Raw genomic sequence first — 25,005 nt, 5'->3', positions numbered from 1 at the left:
GATTAGAACCCAGGTCCTCTGACTCCCAGTCCTGCTGCTTTCCACAAGAAGCAAGAAGATCAGGAATTTTCCCCAAAGGGCCTCTCAGTGAATTCATCAACAGTATTTATTGAGCAACTACTGTGTACAGAACACTGTACTGACTTCTTGGTATTTGTTCAGTGCTTACTATGTTGCAGGCACTGTACTAAGCACTGGGGTAGATCAATGCAAAATACTCAGGTTGTCACAGTCCCTGTCCTACATAAGGTTCACAATCTTAATCCCCATTTTACAGATGAAGTAACAGACACAGATAAATTAAGTGACTTGCCCAAGGTCACACAGCAGACACATGGTGGAGGTAGAATTAGAACCCAGTTCCTTTGACTCCCAGGCCTATGCTCTTTCCATTGAGTATAATGGTTTAGGAGCCTCAGACTCTGCTCTCAAATACTTTACAGTCTCTCCAGGAGTTGGGCATTCTTGGCAGATGTTCAAGAATCTCTTTTCAGAATCTTTGTGGCCTCTCAGGGATGATTGGATCTGGTTTCTCTGGTACATAAATCCCAGGCCATCCCTCATCACCACAGGGACATAGAGGTGGCCAGGACTCCTTGCCAAGGGGCAAGTCATTTCCTGACTTCAAAATAATTCACATCAGTCTCCTTAGGGATTCCAAGATACCACTTACCTCCCCTATTCCAGCTGGGAACCTTTTCCTCTAACTGGGTATTTTGAAATCCCAAAGGGAGGGTGGAGCACTGTTAATTTACTTGGAGAGAAGTGAAAATGGTTCTATATGCAATTCCAAATAATCTGCTTTTTCAAATATCTGCAAAGTGATTGCACAACTGAGAATGATTGGAAGTGCGCTAAGTTGCTGAAATGACTATTATTTGTACTTTTGGCCTAGTAGAAAAAACACAGGACTGGGAGTTAGGAGACTGGGTTCTAATCACAGCTCTTCCAGTTGACTTTATGACCTTAAGCAAGTCACTTCATTTCTCTGTGCCTCCCTTTCCTCATCTGTTAAATGGGGACCAATATCTACTCTCCCCCCACTCTGCCCCTTAAACTATGAGTCTCATGTGGATCACCAAACTGTATCTGATTATTTTGTATCTACCCCAGCTCAAACATAGTGCTTGGCACATAGTAAATGTTCAACGAATAGCAAAAATATTATAACTATTACTTAAAATACACATTTGAGCTAATAAATAGGTTGCTAAAATTGGGGAATTTCATTAACTTTAAGATGAAGCTGCACCCACATGATTTGTGGTACAATATTAGAAATACTTTTGAAAGAAAATCCTATCTACTTAATGGAGAAACCTGGAAAAAACATGTTCCATCCACCAGAACATGAATTAGAAGTTTCTCTCAGATGTAAGAGTGTAAGCAGCAGAAACATTTCAAGCACCTGCAAGTCAGTATTTATTTATTATTATGACATTTGTCAAGTGCTCACAATGTGTCAAGCACTGTTCTCAGCACTAGAGTAAGCTCATTATGGTCAGGGAACGTCTGCTAATTTTATTGTGTTTAACTCTCCCAAGCACTTAAAACAGTGCACTTCTCATAGTAAGTGCTCAGTTGATTGACAAAGAGAGTATAAACAATTTAATCAGGTTGGACACAGTCCCTGTCCAACTTGGGGCTCACAGTTTAAGTAATAGGGAGAACAGGTATTGCAATTTCATTATACAGTTGAGGAAACCAAGTCACAGATAAGTTAGGTGACTTGCCAAAGGTCACACAGCAGATGATGGCAGAGCTGGGATTAGAATTCAGGTACCATTGAGTCTCAGGCCAGCCAGCAGCCTTCCTTCAAGCCCAAGGCAGTGACCAAGCCAGCCAAGAAAGAGTTATCACAAGTTGCAAGGAGGCGAGTCCTTCACAAGCCAAACAACAGAAATGATCCTGAGCTTTCTTCAATAGGAATCCCCAGCCACAAGTTGCCAACTCTCACGGTATAGCAAACTAATCACATTTATCGACTGAAAACACATGCAAGCCCATAATGCTAGATCTCAAGGTTAGGCTGAGGGCATCATTCCCCTTAGGCTCCATTGGAATTCACTATATCCGTTTTCTGCCAATGATTCTCTAAGGCTTGGACTTAAAGCTATCGGAATCTGAAAGCTCATTCAATGTCACACACACTGTACACAGATTTGCAGAATCTGAAGGGAGATTTCTCTTGTTAAGAAAGAGTCATTATGATTGGCCTTTGGCTTAAAAATTAACTTTGAGGAAGCATATTATTTTTCTGGGAACGTTAACTGCCCTTTAATTTAGGGGATTTTTATTACTAGCTGTGGACTGAAATATCTAAAAAATTAAGGAGATTGGACCTGGATGCAACTAGATGTTAACAAGGAAAGCACAATAATTTTAAAGTGACAGAATGCTGAATGCTTCAGAATGAAAGGACAGTATTCAAACATGATTTCACAGGACTACCAAGCCACCTTTGATTTGTTGGTTGCAGGCGTTTGTTCTAGTGGACTCTCGAATGAAAATCATTCACCAAAACATGGGTCTTTCTTCAAGGAGGATTAAGGGCACAGTCTAAAACTATTTCAAGACAGAAGAATAACAATGACAAAACAGTGAACTAATGGACCCGTTTTTGAGCCACAATGAAATATATCTGATTGGACTGCATCTGTGTTGGCATAATGATTTGTTCTCGGTCTCTTCCTGATCATTATAACTGACTGATCGCTACAGCCGAAGTAGGCCAGAGAAGCCGATGGGGTGGATAACAAGGAAAACTAAAACAGCACATGAGTTATTGATAACCTGCTCATTTGTTCCTCTTTATCAAACAACTTGGCAGCTACCGACGGGCTACGGCACTATGGCAGTTAGAAGGGGACCCTACCAGTTGATTATTGAAATGGAGACCTCATTCACCAGGAATTTTTTTCCCAATTTTAAAAGAAACAGGATGTGCTGTTTTCCAATCTATTCTCCTGGGGTTTGCAAGTCAAGCATTGTAACACGAGTAAAGGAGAAGCCAGGCAAAGCGGGTATCACACTAATTAGCTAACGCTTGAGTTAACACCATATGGGGAGTGGGAAAACAAACAACTAATGCCATGCTTTCTCAGTCTGTGTACCTTTAGGTTTGGCAGGTGGTGCAGGTAATAGCGGGTGAGAAGCACTGATCTAATGACAAGCAGCAATTCTTAAATTCCCAACTGACTGTAAACACTTCAAGATTTGACGCAGGAAGGAATAGGTCAGTAGTGTAGTGATGGACCCTATTGGTCTACAAGGACATTGTCTAAACATGTCCTGTGCCTGTGGCCCAGCACACTGATATAATAACATCTGCAGCACCTACTTGTAAGCTCTTCCCAAAATCACACCGCTGGTAGGCTTTCCAAAGACTAATCTCTGTAATCCAATTTTTAAAAATGATATTTGTTAAGTGTTTACTATGTGCCAAGCACTGTACTAAGCCTGGCTCTCAGTAAGTGCATAACAACTCTCATTATAAAAAGCACTGGAGTAGATACAGGGTAATCAGGTTGGACACAGTTCATGTCACACATGGGGCTCATAGTGTTAAATCCTCATTTTACAGATGAGGTAACTGAAGCACAGATAAAGGAAGTGACATGTTCAAGGTCACACAGCAGACAAGTGGCAGGGATGGGGTTAGAACCCAGGTCCTTCTGACTCCCAGGACCATGCTCTATCCACTGGGCCACGCTGTTTCTCAATGAATGGTTTAGGAAAGATAACAATCCAGTTAACTGACAACAAGGTGTTCAAGTGACCACAAGCCTAATTTATTTTATGGCCCTCTACAACTTACTGATAAGGCATACTTTTTCATATTTTATAATCGTTATATAAATGTTTATCTCTCCCTCTGGACTATAAGCTTGGTTTAGGCAGGGCACGCATCTAACAATTCTGTTGTATTGTATTCTCCCAACTGCTTAGAACAGTGCTCTGCTTACAGTAAGTGCTTAATAATTTTAGTGGAACATGAACATGTATGTAGAGAGCCAATTCTCCCCTAAAGTAATAATGATTTAATTTAATAATGATTTTGGTATTTTTTAAGTGCTTAATATATGCCAAGCACTATACTAATCATTGGGATTGAAACAACACAATCAGGTGAGACACAGGCCCTGTACCACATGGGGCTCACAGTCTAAGTGACAGGGAGAATGGGTATGGGCAGGGAATGTATCTGCTAATTCTGTGGTATTGTACTCTCCCACGATCTTAGTACAGTACTCTGCACATGGTAAATGCTCTAGAAATATAATTATCACACCATTTTACCGATGAGAAAACTGAGGCACAGAGAAATTAAGTGACTTGCCCATAGTCACAAAGCAGACAAGGTTTGGATCAGGTTAGAACACAGGTCGTCCAACCTCTCACCTGGACATATGAGAGACAATGGGAGAATCTGGCTCCTTTTCCTTCAGTAACTTGAACAAGAGCCATCCGCTAAAACTTAGTTTCTAAATCACAGTTGATTTTAAGGAAGTGAATGAAATCAGCATTGACTCCCAGGACCATGTCCTTTTTTCACTAGGCCAAGCAGCTTCCCATAATTCCACAGATTGCTGTACAATGACATGTTAGCAATTCTTTCTCAAACAGCTATTGGTACGAACCTCAGAATCTTGAAGAGGTTATAGTCTGGGAGTCAAAAGGACCTGGGTTCTAATCTTCATTCCAGTACTCGTCTGCTGGGTGACCTTGGGCAAATCACTTCACTTCTCTGTGCCTCAGTTACCTCATCTGTAAAATGGGGATTAAGACTGCGAGTCCCATGTGGGACAGGGTCTGGGTCCAACCCGATTTGCTTGTATTCACCCCAGATCTTAATAAAGTTCCTGGCACATATTAAGTGCTTAACTAATACCACAATGATTACAGGCACCCCAAGTCAACCAATGTTCTTTGAACACTGTCCCTAAATCTTGCTCTAATGCTTATCTCAGTTATCCCTGTCCATCATCCTAACACTGACCCTAAGTGTATTGTTTCATTTTGTTTGTTTCACAGTGCTTGTTAAGCGCTTACTCTCTCCTATGAATCGACACCTTATCGTGGCAGGAGAATTTGCATACACTGGCAAAGCTTAGAGCTATGCTATTTAGGGCTACCCATAATGTAATGGTCGAAGCCAAAGTATCTGACCAAGTAGATTCACTTATGCTGGGCAGCACTGGCATGGGAAAGAGTCAAAGGCCCTTGAGTCAAAACGTTGATCAAAGAAAATGGCAGACTCAGATTTTTACTGCTTAGAAGAAGACAATGGTAAACCACTTCCATATCTTCACCAAGAAAACTCTATAGATACATATGCCACATTGACTTTATTACAGAATATGGGACATTCTGAAGAGAGTGTGTCCATGGAGTCATTATGGGCAGGAAATGACTTAATTATAATAATAATGGCATTTACTAAGTGCTTACTATGTGCAAAGCACTGTTCTAAGTGCTAGGGGGGTTACAAGGTGATCAGGTTGTCTCATAGGGGGCTCACAGTCTTAATCCCCATTTTCCAGATGAGGTAACTGAGGACCAGAGAAGTTAAGTGACTTGCCCAAAGTCACACAGCTGACAACTGGCGGAGCTGGGATTTGAACCCATGACCTCAGACTCCAAAGCCCGGGCTCTTTCCACTGAGCCACACTGCTTCTCAATGGCATTTGAGGAATGATGAAGCACTTACTATGTGTCAAATACTGTTCTAAGTGCTGGGATAGGAACAAATCAGTTAGGTCAGACATACTCCCTGTCCCGCATGGGATTCATAGTCTGAAGTAGGAAGAAGAACAGATATTGAATGCCCATTTTACAGTTGAGTAAGCACAGGGGAGTTAAGTGACTTGACCAAGGTCACACAGCAAGCAATTGGCAGAGCAATTGATGAAGCTGGGATTAGAACTCAGGTCCTCTGACTCCCGGGCCCATCCCTTTCCACCAGGTAACACTACTTCTATTGTTGATTTTTTACTGTTGCTTAGTATGTGCTGTACACACAGTAAGGACTCAGTAAATACCACTGATTGATTTTGACATTCCTGACACAATATACTTTTTGATATTTAATAATTATTCTGATTTTCACTAATTTGTCATCAAGCATAACATCATCAACAAGGTCCAGTCCTAGTTTCTCATTGGAAAGTTGTCATTCTTGAGTGAACCTCTCCTAAATAATTCCTTGGCTTTACTAAAGAGCTGTCCCAATCTGAAGGAATTAAGGTTGCTCCTAGGTTGTTGAACCTCTTACCTGGACAAATGGGAGACAATGGGAGAATCGGGCTCCTTTTCCTTCAGTAACTTGAACAAGAGCCATCTGCTAAAACTTAGTTTCTAAATCACGATTGATTTTAAGGAAGTGAATGAAATCATCGTTGATGGAACCCATAGAGATGTTGAGGTTAGGGAATGCTGATCTGAAATATCAAAGCAGAGGAATTTTCCACTCCACTGTGAGCTCACACTGTGTCTCCTGCACATCATGGTGTGATGCTAGGTAAACTTTTAATTCAGTGTCAGCTCTCATGAATCTGCTTCCCGTGCAGTGAAAAGCCAAGTTAAATAACCCAAGAGAAATGGGCTACTGGCAACAGGAAATGGAATTAGGGTTGACTGCAATTTTACAAGGCAAACAAGAGGGACTCTAACCTTCGAAGGACAATTTAAACTCAAATCTACTGGGATTAAAGTAACTAGACTCAAGTGCCCCGTTAAGGAGCTAAAAGTGTATGAAAGCCCCTTATTTTTATTCCTGGCATCCCAGCACAGACAATTTGCTACAGAAAATGGATATTGAGAAAGCTGGTCCATTACAAGAAGGAAATTCACTCCTGAGTAGTCTGAGTGGAATTTTTTTTAAAAAAATCATGAAATGGGAACATAAATGATGAAAAGAAAACACCTCGTAATGTTTAAAGAGACAGTTTGCTATTTACACATTTCCCTTAGGCATCACTCATTGAAAAGACTTTACCAATTTGAGCACTGCTTTTTCTAGCTGAGTGGCTACATATACTGTAGATACTTTTAAAATGCCTTAAGGATGGTAATGCATCAAAACAGTGCTTTCCATCCCCAGTCAAGTAACAGGAAGGATATTTCATACTGTGAAAACTGCAGAACTTTTTGTTTCCATCTTTCCTCCTTCTTCTGCCAAAGATATCTTTCTGTAAGCATTTTGCTTAGGTATTTATTTACCATATGTCTTGGAGATTTATTTTTACTTTCCTAGATTGCACAGAAGAAGAATGTTGGTGCTAATATCAGGAGTCCCTCCTGTTAGCTAATCAAGATGAGGTCTTGCAGCGTGGATGGGGAGGGCTAATATCCCATGAGCCATGACTAAAAGGCTGAGGTCAAGGCGTTATCCTCGCTCTCAGGCAGCTAAATTCTCATCCAAGAATATGATTAATGATGCAGCCAAGACAAAAACAGTGGCTAAATGAACCCCCCAGATCTGCAAATTCTTCCTCACATATACTGCCACACTATAAGGCTGCTCACCAGATTTCAAAAAGCACTGCTAATATTCTGCTGATGAAATCAATAATTAATGCCAACATCAAACATTATTCCTTCCACAGGGACATATTTGCTATACCCCTGGTTAAAAAAACCCGCCATCTGTCGATTTCCCCAGTTACCTTGTCCCGCCACATTACAAAGTACCTTTGTTGGATTAAAAAACAACAACCCTAAAGATCTTGATATTCACAACTGAGAGACAGCTGTAACAAAGATGCTTAAACAACTGTCACCTACATTTAATACCTTGCTTTCTCGTCTTCCCAGTGTATCACTGCAGTTCATCGTTCTTTTTAACTTTGTACCATTTCTATTTGAACACTTGTCAGTCTATCTGTCAGCTTTAAGCATCTGTGAACAGGCTCCAGGAGTGAAACTGCTCTACGTGTTTCAGGCTTTCGGGAGTGAAACATGATATGGAGGTTAGAGGAAGACCTAAAAATAGTAATTCTGAAGGGAGGCAGGAAAATCTTCCACTTTCCCTCCTTGATCCTTACAAATCCTGGGAAATAGTATCTTCTCTGTCCGACTCCTCAATCTCTCCCCCCATCTTCTTGGATCGTTGCCTCCTGGGCACCGGTTTGTTGCAGAAGGGTTTAAGGATTTTGCTTATCCATGTTCTCTGTGTACTTACGTCGATCTTCTTTAAGAGGGTGAATTGTACTTGGGGCCAAAAAGACTTTTCTTCACCCAAAGCATTTGAACAGAAGATCCTCCTCTAATCCTAGTGCCGCTCTCTTCCCTTCCATTTCCATCTGGATGATCTTCACTTATTCCTCAGCTCCCCTCATCACCATTAGAATCTGCCTGCAGCAAGTACGCTTATCAAAGATACCATGAAAATTCAAAATTCCCAGGAAAACCAAACATAAAGCTAAAAAATAAAAAAGATGAAGCAGAGCTGATTCATTTTATTTGGGGCTATCTTCCTTCAGGCCTGGCCCAAATTCTTTTCAACAATTAGTACAAACCTGCTTTAAGAGATCTCTCTTTCCACGAAGGGATTTTTTTTCCCAGGCTCTCCACATTAATGTTTCAGTATTTGTTAGACAGTATTTCCAATGCCTGGAACCATCCTGTCTCTTTGGATTACAGCCTTCACAACCTGAGAATGAATTCTGATAGAATTCCGATTCCTGTGATCTCTGCATTGTTGGGGGGGGCGGGGGGGAGAATAGTGAAGAGGGGGGAATGAAACGAAACTAGATATCTGTATCTAGAAAAAACGTTGACAACTTTCAAACCTATTGTACCTTCTAACCAAGTCTCATAAGTAGAGATTTAACATGGAATGTCTTTCTAAGAATAGCTTGAAGGGGGAATGTCAATCCCAGACTACTATTCTCAAAGCTACCATTCCCAGCTCATTAGGGGCATCTCATTTTCTTTAAGCTTCTTAGATTTATACATAGAATTTAGAAACTTAGTGATTCTGACTGCTTTAATCATAACGCTTACTTGGTGATTCATATGTCTGATTTTTAAGTGTTTTCACTACAATTTAACATAGTTTACATGAGAAACCTATTCCAGTTTAAATCAAATGTATTAAGTTCCCTTGCTTTCTGGGAAAGAGAAGCTTTGCAGTTAATTAGTTTGAAACAAATATTGATTATTGTTTTTCATAATCTCTAAAAGCTTGTCTTCGAATGGTTATATTGACATGATTTTTGACAGTGGATGACTTCTGGACAGCTTTCCTGATTAGCCTAAGACTCTGAATGTACTTTCTCCATTTAGCTGGAGTACTATGTTGGGGGCCCATGGATGTCAGTGGGATTTTTTGCCACAAAAAATCATCATCATGTACTTACATATAATGATAATGGTGCAATTTGTTGATCGCTTACTTTGTGTCAATTGATGTAGACGTAGAATAATCTGGTCAGACAGTCCCTGCCCCACATGGGGCTCGCAGTCTAAATAGGAGGGAAAATCCCCATTTTCTAGATGAGGAAGCTGAAGCACTAAGAAGTTAATCGACTTACCCAGGGTCCAACATCAGGCCAGTGACAGAGTCCAACTCCCAGGCCTGCGCTCTTTCCACTGGACCAGGCTGCTTCCCAGCAGCCCCGGGGCCTCCAGGCTCTCCTGGATGAGTCCTGGCTAGTTGTCATGTGGGCGGATTATCGGGTTTGGAGGGGAAGCATATGCTCAGGAATGGCTTGTGATGGTGCCAGTTTGGGGGTGGTACAAGGTTTCTTGTTGTTCTGAGAATGAACTGCTTGTTATACTAAGAGGAGTCAATTTTTCAGTTGCTGAGTTAGCAAAACTGATCATTTTAAGAAATGTTAATCAACTCAATTTGCAGGCACCACCCAATCAGTCAATCCAAAGTTAGTGAGGGTTTACTGTGGGCAGAGCACTGTACTAAGCTGTACTCCTCCAACAACATAAAAAAGAACTTGGTTCTGAGGAATTGCCTAACGTTACTTTGGATATGTGATGTTTCAAATAAGACTGGAAGAATCACCTCAATTCCAATGCATCTGCTGCCAAGATCCTCTGAGAAGGCAAACAGCAGGATCACCAACAACTCAGTGGGGGTGTTGGCATACTATGGGGCATCCTATCATTACCACCTGAGGGAGGGACTATATGTAAGATTTATAGGCCTTTGAGAGGGGTAACCTCCAAAGAAATAGAGAGCTCCTCCAATTCACATATGTGGCCTACCTTCCGCCTTGCAAACTGGGTCGCACTCACATACCTCTCCATTTGTGGGCGCTAAGTTTATGAACCTTGCAGGGAGACATAAAACCATTATGTCAAAGAACTCAGTCCTACTGTGAAAACAGGGTTGGGATCCTGAGCTAGTAGCCTCCATGATACCTGTCATGTTGGAAACCTCAAACAAGAAAAGGATCTGGGCCCTAGAACAACAGGAAGGCATAAGCAGGCATGGTCAACTAGACATCAATTTTGGCAGTGTTAGGAAGACCCAGGACCCAAGAATCCTGGAATACTACCTTTGGGGCTGTTGGGTTTCCCAAGCATTTAATACAGTGCAACACACCCAAAGGGGGCTCAATGAACATTGTAACCTTTTAAAAGGGGTCTTTTAAACTATAACTGCATTTGTCTCTGATCCAATATTTAGAACAAGGGATCACAGTTGACATCGAGTGAAATCCACAGTTTAGAAAGGCACAAATTTCAAGGTCTTGAGGGAAAGATATAATCTTTCTTTTTTTTTCATTTCAAAGATGATGATTTTAATGCAGAACCTCACTTAGGGGAGTGTGTATAGCTAGAAATCTCAGTACAATGTACCGACCTTTCCACCCTGTGCATATATAAACAACTCCCTTCCTTGGCTGCCATATGTTCCATTGTCAGCAGCTGGCCCCATTTTTCTATTTTGCTTTCAATATCACGATTTGTTTAAAGCTTCATCTCAGAGAGTTGTTCCTCCCTCAGAACTGACCTGCCGATTCCATGTTCTCCCACAGGTTGAGAGTGCCTAGGAGGCCAGAGGGCTAGCTGGGCAGAGCCAGCCTCATCTCCCTCCAGGAGCTATCCCTGTTAGACTCGGGAGGATGCTCCTCATTCATTCAATCATATTTATTGAGAGCTTACTGTGCAGATCACTTTACTGAGCACTTGGGAGAATACAATACCACAATAGTCAGACTCATTCCTCTCCCACAATGAGCACAAATCCTAATTTACTACGATTTTCCAGGGGAAGACCTGAGGTCATCTTGAACTGTGCAAGTACCAGTGAAACCAAGACCCCAGTCAATCAATCTGTGGTATTTTTTGAGTGCATATTCTGAGCAGAATACTAGACTAAGCCCTTTGGAAACTATAGTATGGTAGAATTTGTATACTCAATAGCATCATGGTCTAGTGGATAGAGCATGGGCCCGGAAGTCAGAAGGACCTGGATTCTAATCCTGCCTCCACTACTTACCTGCTGTATGACCTTGGGCGAGTCACTTCACTTCTCTGTGCCTCACTTACCTCATCTGTAAACTGGGGATTTGAGTCTCTGCCTTCAAACATGCCCATGTCTCTCCCATCCTAAAAAAACCCTCTCTTGACCCCACCTCACCTTCTGGTTATCACCCCATATGCCTCCTACCATTCCTTTCCAAACTCCTTAAATGAGTTGTCTACACGCGCTGCCTTGAATTCCTCAACAACAACTCTCTCCTCGACCCCCTCCAGTCTGGCTTCCGTCCCCTACATTCCACGGAAACTGCCCTCTCAAAGGTCACCAATGACCTCCTGCTTGCCAAATCCAACGGCTCATGCTCTGTCCTAATCCTTCTCGACCTCTCAGCTGCCTTCGACACTGTAGACCACCTCCTTCTCCTCAATATGCTATCTGACCTTGGCTTCACAGACTCCGTCCTCTCCTGGTTCTCCTCTTATCGCTACGGTTGTTGATTCTCAGTCTCTTTTGCAAGCTCCTCCTCCCCCTCCCATCCCCTTACTGTGGGGGTTCCCCAAGGTTCAGTGCTTGGTCCCCTTCTGTTCTCGATCTACACGCACTCCCTTGGTGACCTCATTCGCTCCCACGGCTTCAACTATCATCTCTACGCTGATGACACCCAGATCTACGTCTCTGCCCCTGCTCTCTTCCCCTCTCTCCAGGCTCGCATCTCCTCCTGTCTTCAGGACATCTCCATCTGGATGTCTGCCCGCCACCTAAAACTCAACATGTCCAAGACTGAACTCCTTGTCTTCCCTCCCAAACCCTGCCCTCTCCCTGACTTTCCCATCTCTGTTGACGGCACTACCATCCTTCCCGTCTCACAAGCCTGCAAACTTGGTGTCATCCTCGACTCCGTTCTCTCGGTCACCCCTAACATCCAAGCCGTCACCAAAACCTGCCGGTCTAAGCTCCGCAACATTGCCAAGATCCGCCCTTTCCTCTCCATCCATACCACTACCCTGCTCATTCAAGCTCTCATCCTATCCTGTCTGGACTACTGCATCAGCCTTCTCTCTGATCTCCCATCCTCGTGTCTCTCCCCACTTCAATCCATACTTCATGCTGCTGCCCGGATTGTCTTTGTCCAGAAACGCTCTGGGCATGTTACTCCCCTCCTCAAAAATCTCCAGTGGCTACCAATCAATCTGCGCATCAGGCAGAAACTCCTCACCCTGGGCTTCAAGGCTCTCCATCACCTCGCCCCCTCCTACCTCACCTCCCTTCTCTCCTTCTACAGCCTACCCCGCACCCTCCACTCCTCTGCCGCTAATCTCCTCACTGTACCTCGTTCTCGCCTGTCCCGCCATCGACCCCCGGCCCACGTCATCCCTCGGTCCTGGAGTGCCCTCCCTCTGCCCATCCGCCAAGCTAGCTCTCTTCCTCCCTTCAAGGCCCTACTGAGAGCTCACCTCCTCCATGAGGCCTTCCCAGACTGAGCCCCTTCCTTCCTCTCCCCCTCGTCCCCCTCTCCATCCCCCCATCTTACCTCCTTCCCTTCCCCACAGCACCTGTATATATGTATATATGTTTGTACATATTTATTACTCTATTTATTTTACTTGTACATATCTATTCTATTTATTTTATTTTGTTAGTATGTTTGGTTTTGTTCTCTGTCTCCCCCTTTTAGACTGTGAGCCCACTGTTGGGTAGGGACTGTCTCTATATGTTGCCAACTTGTACTTCCCAAGCGCTTAGTACAGTGCTCTGCACACAGTAAGCGCTCAATAAATACGATTGATGATGATGATGATGATGTGGGACAGGGACTTCTTCCAACCTGACTAGCTGTTTACCCCAGTGATTAGTACAGTTCTTGATACACAGTACGCAATTAAAAAAAACAACATCCTCATCAAAGAGCTTAAGGACCAGAGAGCCTGAGAACTCAGACATCTTCATCGCTCTTTACTAGTGTGTATTGTAATCTGGGGTCACTTGATCCTCCTAATGAGGCTAATAGAACTGAATTTCTGGCAGATGCTTCAACCACTAGTACAGCATTATCAATACCATGCTAATATTATATTATCAAAGAACTATCCTCTGTGACCAAAAATCATGCTCCTGATGTAAAGATTTAACTACACTGGGAAAGGTAACATGCTGGCATGCCAACCAGCTTCTATTTCACTAAACAAACTTCTCTGACCTCTTTCCCAACTATTGAGCAGGAAGGACAATGCTAAGTTTGGGGTGATGTCCCAGTTTCCTGATTGTTAACAAGAGGCAATCTGATCAGTCTATCTTTAAATAATGGACACACAAGTTGCAAATTAGCTACCAATGGAATACAGTGTTTACTGAATTAAAACAGATAGTTTGACTGGAGGCCAAAAAGGCAGAAAGATCAAAAGGCCAAACTGCGGAAAACTCTACCTCATGGAAGGTAGTTTAAAACAGATGACACTGTATGTGTTCTCTTTGATAATGGAAAGCCTTCAGTATTATTCATTGGATTAAACCATCAGGAGACCTAATTAGTGCATAGGCATACCTGCTGAAAGAAGTCAATGCATTTTAATGTATAGGAATACAGAACATAAGGAAAAATGGGCAGACATTAGGGCCTTTAACCTGCTGATTTGTGATGTCATATTCCTAGGATTAACCTCTTGTGTGACAAGACCCTGGAAATGTAGCCTGTCAACTGCAGATTAGCTAGGACCAGGCAATGCTCCTGATTAAGAGAATTCTGATTCTCCAAAAATATTTAAGACACACTGAGAACCACAGTTTTCAGGGCTAATGCTACAGGCAGACTGAAATTAAAGAAAAAACCATTTGATTGAACATAGATAAAAGTGGTATTCTTATCATCATCAGAAAAAAAGAGAATTTGAATGCCTGTGTGAAGAGTGCTGTACCAAGTGCAAAGGAACAAGCAACAGAGGAGAAGGTCCTCAGGGAGCTTCCAATCTCATGGGGGAAGATAGGAGAAAATAAATTGCAAAATCTGCAAACAGTGAAAGCTCAAATACACATGAACTATGAAAAAATAAGCAATTATAAACAAAATAATTAAGTAACAGATCACCAAATAAGCCCATGAGTTTCAAGGTGGTTGTTGGGTGACACTGTCAAGAATATATGGCAATTAGTCAAGGAATTCCCCTTAGAAGAGATGACGCTTGAGGAAGTCTTTTAAGGTTGGGAAGAAGGTGGGTTACCAGATTTGAGGTGGGTAAAGAGAGAGGGAAGTTCATACAGGGGCAAAGGAGTGAGCTTTGTGAGATTTATGGGCAGGTTAAATTAAGTTAGCTTGGGTACAGTGAAGAATGCAAGATGAGAATTAGTGGGAAAAAGGAGTAAATTGGTAATGATCAGACACTTGGTGGAGAGCCTTAAGTTAGTGGTTAAGAGACATTATGTGTGAACAATTGGGTAGACATTAAAAACAGTTTTTTAAGGAGGATGTATTCCAAACTGCCATTTAAGAAGACGGTTTGTTCAGTTGTTTAAAAGATGGTTAAAAGAGAGAAGAGGTTTGAGGAAGTGAGGCCCATTAGAACTAGCATGACCTAGTGGAAAGAACAGGAGCCTGGGAATCAGAGGATGTGGGTTCTAATCCCCATTCTGCCAGTTGCCTGCTGTGTGAGCTTGAGCAAGTCACAACTTCTTTGTGTCTCAATTTCTTCATCTGTAAATGGGGATTCAATGCCTTCTCTCCCTCCTACTTAGACTGTGAGCCCCATGTGGGACAAGGATTGTGTCTGGCCTGATTAACTTATATTTACCTCACCACTTACAGCGGGGTTTGACACCTAGTAAGTGCTTAACAAATATAACAGAAATAATAATAAGGCCCTTCATGCTTTCAGCAGGCTGGTGGTCACAGGGGTGGAGAGAAAAAGGAGGAGTTAGGAAATAGAGAGAAAAAAACACAGTATTTGAGACCAACAATGCAGGCATTCATGACAAAGAAGTGTTAACGACAATACAAAGTTTGTTGATAGTGATATGATGAGTACTTGGATCAGCATGAAAGCAGTTTGGAAAGTAGGAAGGGGCAGATTCTAGAGATGTTGTGAAGAAAAAATGATCAGCTCTCATCCTATCCCGTCTGGACTACTGCACTAGCCTTCTCTCTGATCTCCCATCCTCGTGTCTCTCTCCACTTCAATCCATACTTCATGCTGCTGCCCGGATTATCTTTGTCCAGAAACGCTCTGGACATATTACTCCCCTCCTCAAAAACCTCCAATGGCTACCGATCAATCTGCGCATCAGGCAGAAACTCCTCACCCTGGGCTTCAAGGCTCTCCATCACCTCGCCCCCTCCTACCTCACCTCCCTTCTCTCCTTCTACTGCCCAGCCCGCAACCTCCGCTCCTCCACCACTAATCTCCTCACTGTACCTCGCTCTCGCCTATCCCGCCATCGACCCCCGGCCCACGTCATCCCCCGGGCCTGGAATGCCCTCCCTCTGCCCATCCGCCAAGCTAGCTCTCTTCCTCCCTTCAAGGCCCTGCTGAGAGCTCACCTCCTCCAGGAGGCCTTCCCAGACTGAGCCCCTTCTTTCCTCTCCCCCTCGTCCCCCTCTCCATCCCCCCGTCTTACCTCCTTCCCTTCCCCACAGCACCTGTATATATGTATATATGGTTGTACATATTTATTACTCTATTTATTTATTTATTTATTTTACTTGTACATTTCTATCCTACTTATTTTATTTTGTTGGTATGTTTGGTTCTGTTCTCTGTCTCCCCCTTTTAGACTGTGAGCCCACTGTTGGGTAGGGACTGTCTCTATGTGATGCCAATTTGTGCTTCCCAAGCGCTTAGTACAGTGCTCTGCACATAGTAAGCGCTCAATAAATACGATTGATTGATTGATTGATTGATTAATCAGAAAGCTTTATCTAGTTCATTCTGCTGTTTTAATTCCTAGACTTCTCTATTGAGAGATACTGTAGAGGAAACGGCAGAAATGTACTTGGATAGCACAGCTGTGAAAAGGCTGATTTCTCGGTCAGAAAGAAGAACTTTAATGCAAGGAGGAGGGATTTGTACAGAGATTCAGATCCTAATGTGGCTGACCAGATGTTCATCAACACCCCCACCAGAGACATCCGGAGAACAATCCACGTTCAGTTTGGTGAATCTCTTTCAGAGCTCTCAGCCTGCCTGTACTGTGTTAGCAGCAAACCACAGGTTTAAAAATTAAAAGAGGTTTTCTTTGTATCATTTGGTTCTTCCCTCTATTTACTGACATATATTTCCTTACTAAATCTTCCAAGGGTTAGCCCTACTGCCCCAAAATAATTAGGTGATGGAACCTAATCCCCAGAATAGTCTTTCTGGTCTCTGGGAACTTAAAACAAAATATATTTCATTTTACCATTTCTCTGATATTTACCATAGAGCTCGCTGTCTCATGCCTTTAAATAAAACAAGTTTGTTCAGAAGTGAGCCCTGAAAGAAAGCGATCTAGCCATATTGGGCCCAGTTTGAACCCAGCGTATATGGACACCCTCTTAGAGTCAGATCTGTAACTACTCCCATGTCTTCTTTTGGCTAAGGTGTCTGAACTTTGAGCAGCTGGCTGATAATGGCAAATGAGAAGCAGCATGGCCTGGTGGATAGATCACGGGCCTGGAATTCAGAAGGACTGGGTTCTAATCCCAGTCCCGCCACTTGTCTGCTGGGTGAGCTTGGGCAAGTCATGTAATTTCTCTGGGCCTCAGTTACCTCAGCTGTATAGTGAGGATTAAGACTGTGAGCCCCATGTGGGACATGGACTGTGTCCAGCCTGATTAGCTTGTACCTATTCCAGTGTTTAGTATAGTGCCTGACACATAGTAAGTGCTTAACAAATACCATTAGAAAAAAAATGAGGTAGCTGTTTGGAAACGGACAAATATTTTCAAAAGATTAGGGAAAAACCACCAAGCCAATTTCATCTACAAGTCAAGCCCTATGGACTAATGAGCTCTTAGATGTGAAAAGTTAATCTTCATTAATTCCACTGTACCTCCCAGCCTCCTGCAATCTGCTTTTGCTACAATGCCTGGTTTGAAGTTCAAGATAAAAAGGAAATAACTCCTTGTTGGGTTCTTTTACTTAAAAAATGATCTGTTTCCTGTGAAGACAGGCAGCTAAACTTTGCACTCTAATGCTAGGTGTGTTTTCTGCTTGGATAGGCCACAGAAAGCAAATATAAGTTTAGACATCTAATCACATGAGCCTTCCTGGACTACCCTGTTCAATCCTCCCAAACAGCCAAGCAATTAATTTACAAAGGTACCTGAATGAGAATATTCAGCACTTCTGCCAGCTCATAATTGAGCTGGAAAGAAATCAGTCAAGTCTTTTTCACAATCAAGGCAAAACGGTTGCTTCTTCATATACTTTAAACATTTTTAATGGTATGTGTTTAGAGCTTACTGTGTGTCCAAAACTGTTCTAATTGCTGGGATTTGCACAAGTGAATTGGGTTGAGCACAGTCCCTGTCCCTTATGGAGCTCACAGTCTAAGTAGAGGGGAGAACAGGAAAACTGAGATAAAACAAAGTTAGGTGACTTGTCCAAGGTCACAAAGCAAACATTTTGGCAGTGCTGGGATTAGAACCCAGGTCCTCTAACTCCCAGGCCCGTGCCCTCTCTGCTAGGCCATGCTGCTTCTTTACTAGCTCAAACTTGTGTAGATTAAAAATGCTTTAATGCAGATTAAATGCAGATTAAAATGCTTTAATACTTTTTTGCAGAGAAGCAGTGTGGCTCAGTGGAAAGAGCACGGGCTTTGGAGTCAGAGGTCATGAGTTCAAACCCCAGCTCCGCCAATTGTCAGCTGTGTGACTTTGCCAAGTCACTTAACTTCTCTGTGCCTCAGTTACCTCATCTGTAAAATGGGGATTAAGACCATGAGCCCCCTGTGGGACAACCTGATCACCTTGTAACCTCTCCAGCACTTAGAACAGTGTTTTGCAGCACATAGTAAGCACTTAATAAATGCCATCATTATTATTATTATTAAACTTCCTTAATTCCCTTTGGTGGCACTCTGTATTCCACTGTGGACTTGGTGGAGGTTTTGTAGGTGGCAAGGGGTCTCGCTTATTTATGTTTTCCTATTTCAATAAACCATTTATCAGTTAATCATATTTATTGAGCATTTCCTTTTTTCTGGTATTTGGTAAGAACTAGGTGCCAGAAATTGTACAAAGTGCTGTGGTGGACGCAAGACAATCAGGTTTGGGTACAGTCCATGTCCCACATGGGGCTCACGGTCTTATTCCCCATTTTGCACATGAGGTAACCAAGGCACAGAGAAGTTAAGTGACTTGTCCAATGTAACACAGCAGACAAATGGTGGAACTTATTGTATGCAGAGCAGTGTACTAAATGCTTGGGATAGTATAACAGAGTTGGTAGACACATTGCCTTTTCACTAGCAACGTACAGTCTAGGTTGCCATCTATTTCCCTCAGCCTCGTCATAGGTAAGATCTGTAGGTCCAGTAGTTAGAGTAGTTATAATTCTTGTAATGTACTGAGATAATTAGCTAATGGAAGCTAATTTTAAAGCTCCAGTTTGTTCGTACAATTCTTTGGCACTTACACTGCTTAAACACAATTATACTTCAAAGCATGAGAGGGCTTGGGCAGACTTATTATGGCCCTGCTGAGAGTTCTGAGCACAAGGAAAATACACCTCCCAAACTCTATCCCAACCCAAATCAATCAATAAATAGTATTTACTGAACACCCCCTTTAGGCAGAGCACTGTAATGAGCACTTCCTTGACCACAAGGAGCTTACAAATTATCTAGACAGATAATAAAATAAAAGATTGATGGGAGGAATTAATAAGAGGAGGTAAGAGCTTGGGAGGGGTAATATGAAAACCCAAGTACTGAAGTAGCAGTTGGGATAAAGGGTGGGAAAATGGGAGAAATTAATTAGGGAAGGGCTGTTGGAAGATTTCAGAAGGGCCTTGAAGATGGAGAGAGCAGTGGTTTTCTAGATGTGAAGTGGGAAGGCATGAAGGAAAGGTCAGTGGTGAGAGAGAAAAAAAGATTCAGTAAGTAGGTTGGTTTAAGAAGAATGAAGACTGTAACCTGGTTTTAGTCGAGAGGAGAATGGATAAATAGGAGGGAGAGAGCTAATTGACTGCCTTAAAGATGATAGGAATTTCCGCTTGATGTGGAGAGAAACAGTCAATCAAGATTTTTGAGGAATGAGGAGAGGTGCAGGGTGACATTTTAGCAAAGTGATTTGGGCAGAAGAGTGATGTTTGGACTGGGAAGGTGAGAGACTAAAGCAATAGCTTAGCCAGGGATAAACCAGTACCTGGACCAGAATAGTGGGCCAATCTGATGTTGTAGAGGATGAACAGTCTAGGGATATGGGGGTCAAAAGAGAGGGAGCAGGAGTTAAGGATAATGCCATGATTATGGATTTGGGGAGAATGGTGGTGGTATCAACTCCTCCACCAGAGAGAGCATCCTTTCTTCCTGTTTCCCCTCAATTCTGGAAGGGAGAAACCACGTGACCTAATGGATAGAGCTTAGGCCTGGGTGTCAGAAGGACCTGGGTTCTCTGCCACTTGTCTGCTGTTTGACTTTGGGCAAGTCACTTCACTTCTATGTGCCCAGTTACCTCATCTGTAAAATGGAGATTAAGACTCTGAGCCCCATGTGGGACAGGGACTGTGGTCTAACTCGATTATCATATATCTTCCCCAGTGCTCAGTATAGGGCCTGACACATAGTGAGCACTTAACAAATATCATCAAAAAATAAAATAAAATTGGATACCCTCTGCGTTTCCATGAACTATGGTCATGTGCCCTACCTTTCTGCAGGGATATCGATAAGTTATTCACCCTGGTGGAAGCAGCGAGTCTCAGAGTCTTTAAAAGAGCCTTCCCTCAGATCATTTCCCTCTGAATGCTTTAGAGTTTTTGAAACAGTACACATATAGGGACCAGAAAATACATCTGGACAGGGTCCTTCATGAGGCTCTTTAATGCATGTTTTTCAGAATCTCTTGCCTTTCTTACCTCATAGAGGGTGATGACTCCATTGGTTTCATTTGGAGGTTTCCACTGAACATATATCTTCTCTTCAAAGGGTCCTCCTTGAATGGACTCGAGAGGAATAGCTCCAGGAACTGAGGCATCAAGGAAAAGGAAAAAGAGTATGGGGTCAGAAGGCTCCCAAGACCAAGAATCCAGGGAAATTTTCTCCTCCACATGCTTCTTCCAGAATATTCTGCCTATGTTGGATTCCCTAATCAAACTGGAACCATGTATGGAGTAAAGTAGAAATCCTTTTTAACTGCCTTATCCCCAGTATAGGGAGGAAATTTCTCCATAGCAGAAGCTGAAGTTGTAAAATAAAAATTGGGCTCCTTCACAGAAAGGAAGACATTTCATTTTACCCTTTCAGTCACGTGTTGCATCATAAAGAACATTTCTTAAAAAGAGATCTCTTCCTCTTTTGATTATCTGGCACTATGCTTTCTCTTCTGTTCTTACTAACATTTTAAAGAACTATCTTTCTTTACCCCTTCATGACTTCGCTTTTCTTTCACTGGACAGAATAGGATTTTCCTTAGCCCCTGACAGAGGTTCTACAACGAAAGCTAATGAATTTATAATTTTATTCTCTTAAAAAATGTTTACAAATGAAATTCTAGTTTTAACCGTGTTCCTTGACTGCGGGTCAATGTGATTCATCGCAATTAAAGCAGACATGCTGCCAAGACTTCAAGCAACATAACAGAAGGTAAAGTTCCTTTCTTTTTTTTTTTAAGTACAGAAAGGGACTTGGGGTTTCAAGTGCAGGCTTTTTCCCTTGTCAAATCTAGGAGGAAAAGGTGTTTAGCTCGATTCTTAATGGGGAGTGAGAATTAGGGCAGGCGACAGTGAGCAAGTGATATCGCAAAGTTTGATGATGGGTAGGCAGGTGGAGGCGGTCAAAAATTTGAAAACATCTGCCTGCTAAGAAGACTATGTGAATTGGGACCTGGGAGCACAATGATTCTGGAGCAGGCTTAGGAATGGGAGTGGACTAGAGGTCTCCCCAGATAAATTCTAAATTCTGAGGTTTAAATAGATTTCCTTAATGACATATTCCTGAATTAGTGTGACCAATTTTTTCCTTCATTCAGGGCAGCCAAATATCTGAAACCAGTCCTGGTCAGAAAAGAGTCAGCTTCCAGCCAAGAAGAGTATGTGAAAATGAGTTTGGTTGAGAAAGGCACTCTTGCCCAGAGCTATCCCATACCACAGTGGACTGTGGTAAACCAAGTGGAATGCTGAGGTAATTATCTCAATAATCCAGAGGGCACCCTTTTGTTTTGGAATTGGGACTACTTGTCTTGAAGTTACCTCAGAGCCACCATCCCACTAACACAACATGCATAGAAATGTCATCTGCATAGCAGGCATGCTTATTAGTCTGGTAATTTTTAAGTGCTTACTATGTGCTAAGCCCTGTTCTAAGCACTGGGGAAGATACAGGATAATGAGGTTGAATATAGTCCTTACAACATTGGCCTTATAGTCTAATTAGAGGGGAGTAAGACAATCCCCATTTTACAGATGAGGAAACTGAGGTACAGAGAATTGGCTTGCCCAAGGTCACACAGCAGAGAAGTGGAGGAGCTGGGATTAGAACCCAGGTCCTCTGACGCCCAGGCCCATACTCTCTGCCCTAGGCCTTGCTGCTTCCCATTTAAAACAGTAGCCTCAGACTCCTCACCAAAGTCAGAGATTTATTTATTTTTTATTTGTTTTCATGTATGTCTCCCCTGCTAGACTGTAAGCTTATTGTGGGCAGGGAATAGGTTTACTGTTGTATTATACTCTCCCAAGTGCTTAGTACACTGCTCTGCACACAGTAAGCACTCAATAAATATGATAGGCTGACAATGACAGATTCTAGAGGTATGAAGAGTGGGTTCCAGCTATGATGATTAAGCGACAGCTCCTTCGGTTCTTTGTGAGGGGTCACCTGTCTGTTCCAGTGCACAACTAGTAATCTAGAAGAACAAATAAACTTTCTTCATATGTAGGATGGCCTCAGAGTTAGCTCACTCAAACAAATAGAAACTTATAATTAAGGCATTCTAGGGCTGGCCTGACCTCCACACTCTCTAATGACAATAATTTTTCTTCCGATTTTTTTTCCTCAGATGACCGTTATTTTCCTGACTACTTCGAAGGAGTTTCTCATTAAGCTGAGTATGGTCAACAAGGTACCTATGTGTGAATTTAGTAGTGTCATAGAATCATTGTTAAGTGACACACACGTAACGGGTGCCTATCTACTTGGTTTTTTTTGTTGTCTGTCTCCCCCTTCTAGACTGTGAGCCCATTGTTGGTATTGTCTCTATCTGTTGCCAAATTGTACTTTCCAAGTGCTTAGTACAGTGTTCTGCATGCAGTACGCACTCAATAAATACAAATAAATGAATGAATGAGTGAATGAATGAATCAGGTGCCACTAGAAGCCCCACAAGGCATCCTCTATACCTCATGTTCTAGGGCATGTTGTTTTTTGGAAGAAAGAGTCAGAGTTGCAGAACAATGGGTTGAAATCCCCCCTTAAAAGAGCATATTTGGTTAAGACATGATCTTGCATTCCTCAAGTCCCCTCCCAAAGATATTTCACCTAATTTCAAGAGAACGCCATCTTATCCTATGAGATGAAATGTTATCAAGAATCATCATGCCTTTCGTCACCCAAAACCTAATGTGGAAACTGAAATTATCATGCACCTTCCCAGCATGGATGAGGGCATTCAAAGGTTCCCTCCTACTACTTAGAGACTTCTGGGTCTAGTTTACAAGATGCCAACATTTTTTACTCTTCCCTCGTGAGGTTTTTGCTTTAATGTAAAAGGTGTCATTATGAGGTTTTCATTTCAGGCTGAATCACCTATTTTGCGCTGCCCTCTGACTATTCCCAATTATACTAAATGGGTTTCTAACACCTTTCCTGAGAAAACAACTGAGGTAGAATATGCTACACACTAAAGCTGGGTCTTCACAGCCACACTGCTGAGAGCTGGTTTCCTTCTGAGAAATCTGTCGGCATCTGTCTTTATAACAAAATGTCAGGTTGATGTGTCTTTCAGGTAATGTGTGAAAGCCACTTTGAAAATTTAATACATTTTCATGCAAATATAGAGCTGGACCTCTACCTGCTTATTCTATTTAAAATGTTTATCATTTAGCCAATCTATATGGATTTAGCACCTTGCATTTTCCATTTGTCTATCAATCCCTCAGCCCTCTTCTGGATGGAATATTAAACATGTGCAATCCCAAAGAAAAAGCCACATTGTAAGTAGAGTGAATGTTGCTTGTCTTAGGGCTGTACTGTACAATACACTCTCTCTGTGCTGAACACAAGAGCCTTTCAGTCTAAGAGGCAGTGAATCCAATAAATTCATTCCTATTTCTAGGCGGGCACATGACATTCTCAATTAGAAGAAATCGCAATTGATTTAAGTAAAAGGAGGAGTGGTTCAAAGCCTAATGACTTTTAAAGTTGCACTGCATTTTCTTTTCTATGACCACAAATATTAGGAGAGAAACATTGTATCTCCTTAGTTTGATTTCTCTCTGGTCTTTCGTCTCAATTTTTTGGTAGGTGTACTAATTGCAACCCCCCCCCCCCCCCCCCCCCCCGGGATGGGCTGGCTCGCTCTCTCTCTCTCTCTCTCTCTCTCTCTCTCTCTCTCTCTCTCTCTCTCTCTCCTCCACCCCAGGTGTTAATCTGAGCCTTACCCAGAAATTAGTGGGTGTTGAATGCATGGCCAACATTCATGGGTAGGGAGTCTTCTGAATTTCTTTATAGTGGCTGATGACCACTAGTTCCATCAGAACCCTGAATCAATCAATCAGTCATATTTATTGAGTGCTTACTGTGCAGAGCTCTGTACTAAGCGATTGGGAGAGTACAACATAACAGGTATTTGGGGGATACCAATGAGGTGATATAAAAACCCCTAATCAGGAAAAATACAACTCAAAACAGATAAGATATGCCCCTTACCATCCTCTTCTGTCTGTACTACCAGCTCCTCGCTTTCCATCTTCCCCTCTGGATTAGACAGCACCATCCTCAGCCGGATGGTCATAAAAGGGCGAAGGCCCCGTAAGGTATAATGAGAAGATGTCTGGATGAGTTCTTCGGCCTCGTACTTTTGCTGATTGAACACATACTGGTACTGGACAGTTAGGTTGTAGCTGTGGCAACGGGTCACCGTGTAGCCGAAAGGTTCCCACTGAAGGGTTACTTGCCGGGAGCGGATGTCCACAATTTCCACATTCTGGGGACCATGGACAGGATCTGGGAAGTAAACAAACAGAGACAGAGTTTTAAGGCAATCGGGGCATCTAAAAGAGAGAGGAAACAGAGGGACATTGAAGATGGAGCATGCATCCGGCAGAAAAACATTTAGGATATGGCTGGAGATTCAAAACCAGGAAATCCACTAGGGGTTAGAGTTTTGTTCCTTTCTTTGGATACTATGGGTTCTTCAACTGAGGCTTGACCTA

At 42.5% G+C, this 25,005-nt stretch overlaps 1 protein-coding gene across 5 annotated transcripts in view; it reads right to left on the bottom strand.

Moving 5' to 3' along the window:
• Positions 1-25,005, bottom strand: part of PTPRT (protein tyrosine phosphatase receptor type T) — a 700,314-nt gene that overhangs the window by 284,873 nt on the left and 390,436 nt on the right. For all 5 annotated transcript variants that reach the window (XM_038750174.1, XM_038750176.1, XM_038750173.1 and 2 more), the window contains exons 7-8: positions 24,500-24,796; positions 20,494-20,603 (exon numbers count right to left, since the gene is read on the bottom strand). In XM_038750174.1, the coding sequence (XP_038606102.1) occupies positions 20,494-20,603; positions 24,500-24,796 (407 nt within the window). The remainder of the gene's footprint in view (positions 1-20,493; positions 20,604-24,499; positions 24,797-25,005) is intronic.

The sequence above is a fragment of the Tachyglossus aculeatus genome, chromosome 8, assembly GCF_015852505.1.
Source record: "Tachyglossus aculeatus isolate mTacAcu1 chromosome 8, mTacAcu1.pri, whole genome shotgun sequence".
NCBI lineage: Eukaryota > Metazoa > Chordata > Mammalia > Monotremata > Tachyglossidae > Tachyglossus > Tachyglossus aculeatus.
The sequence above is the reverse complement of the archived record's forward strand: the minus strand, read 5'-3'. Positions and strand labels throughout refer to the sequence as shown.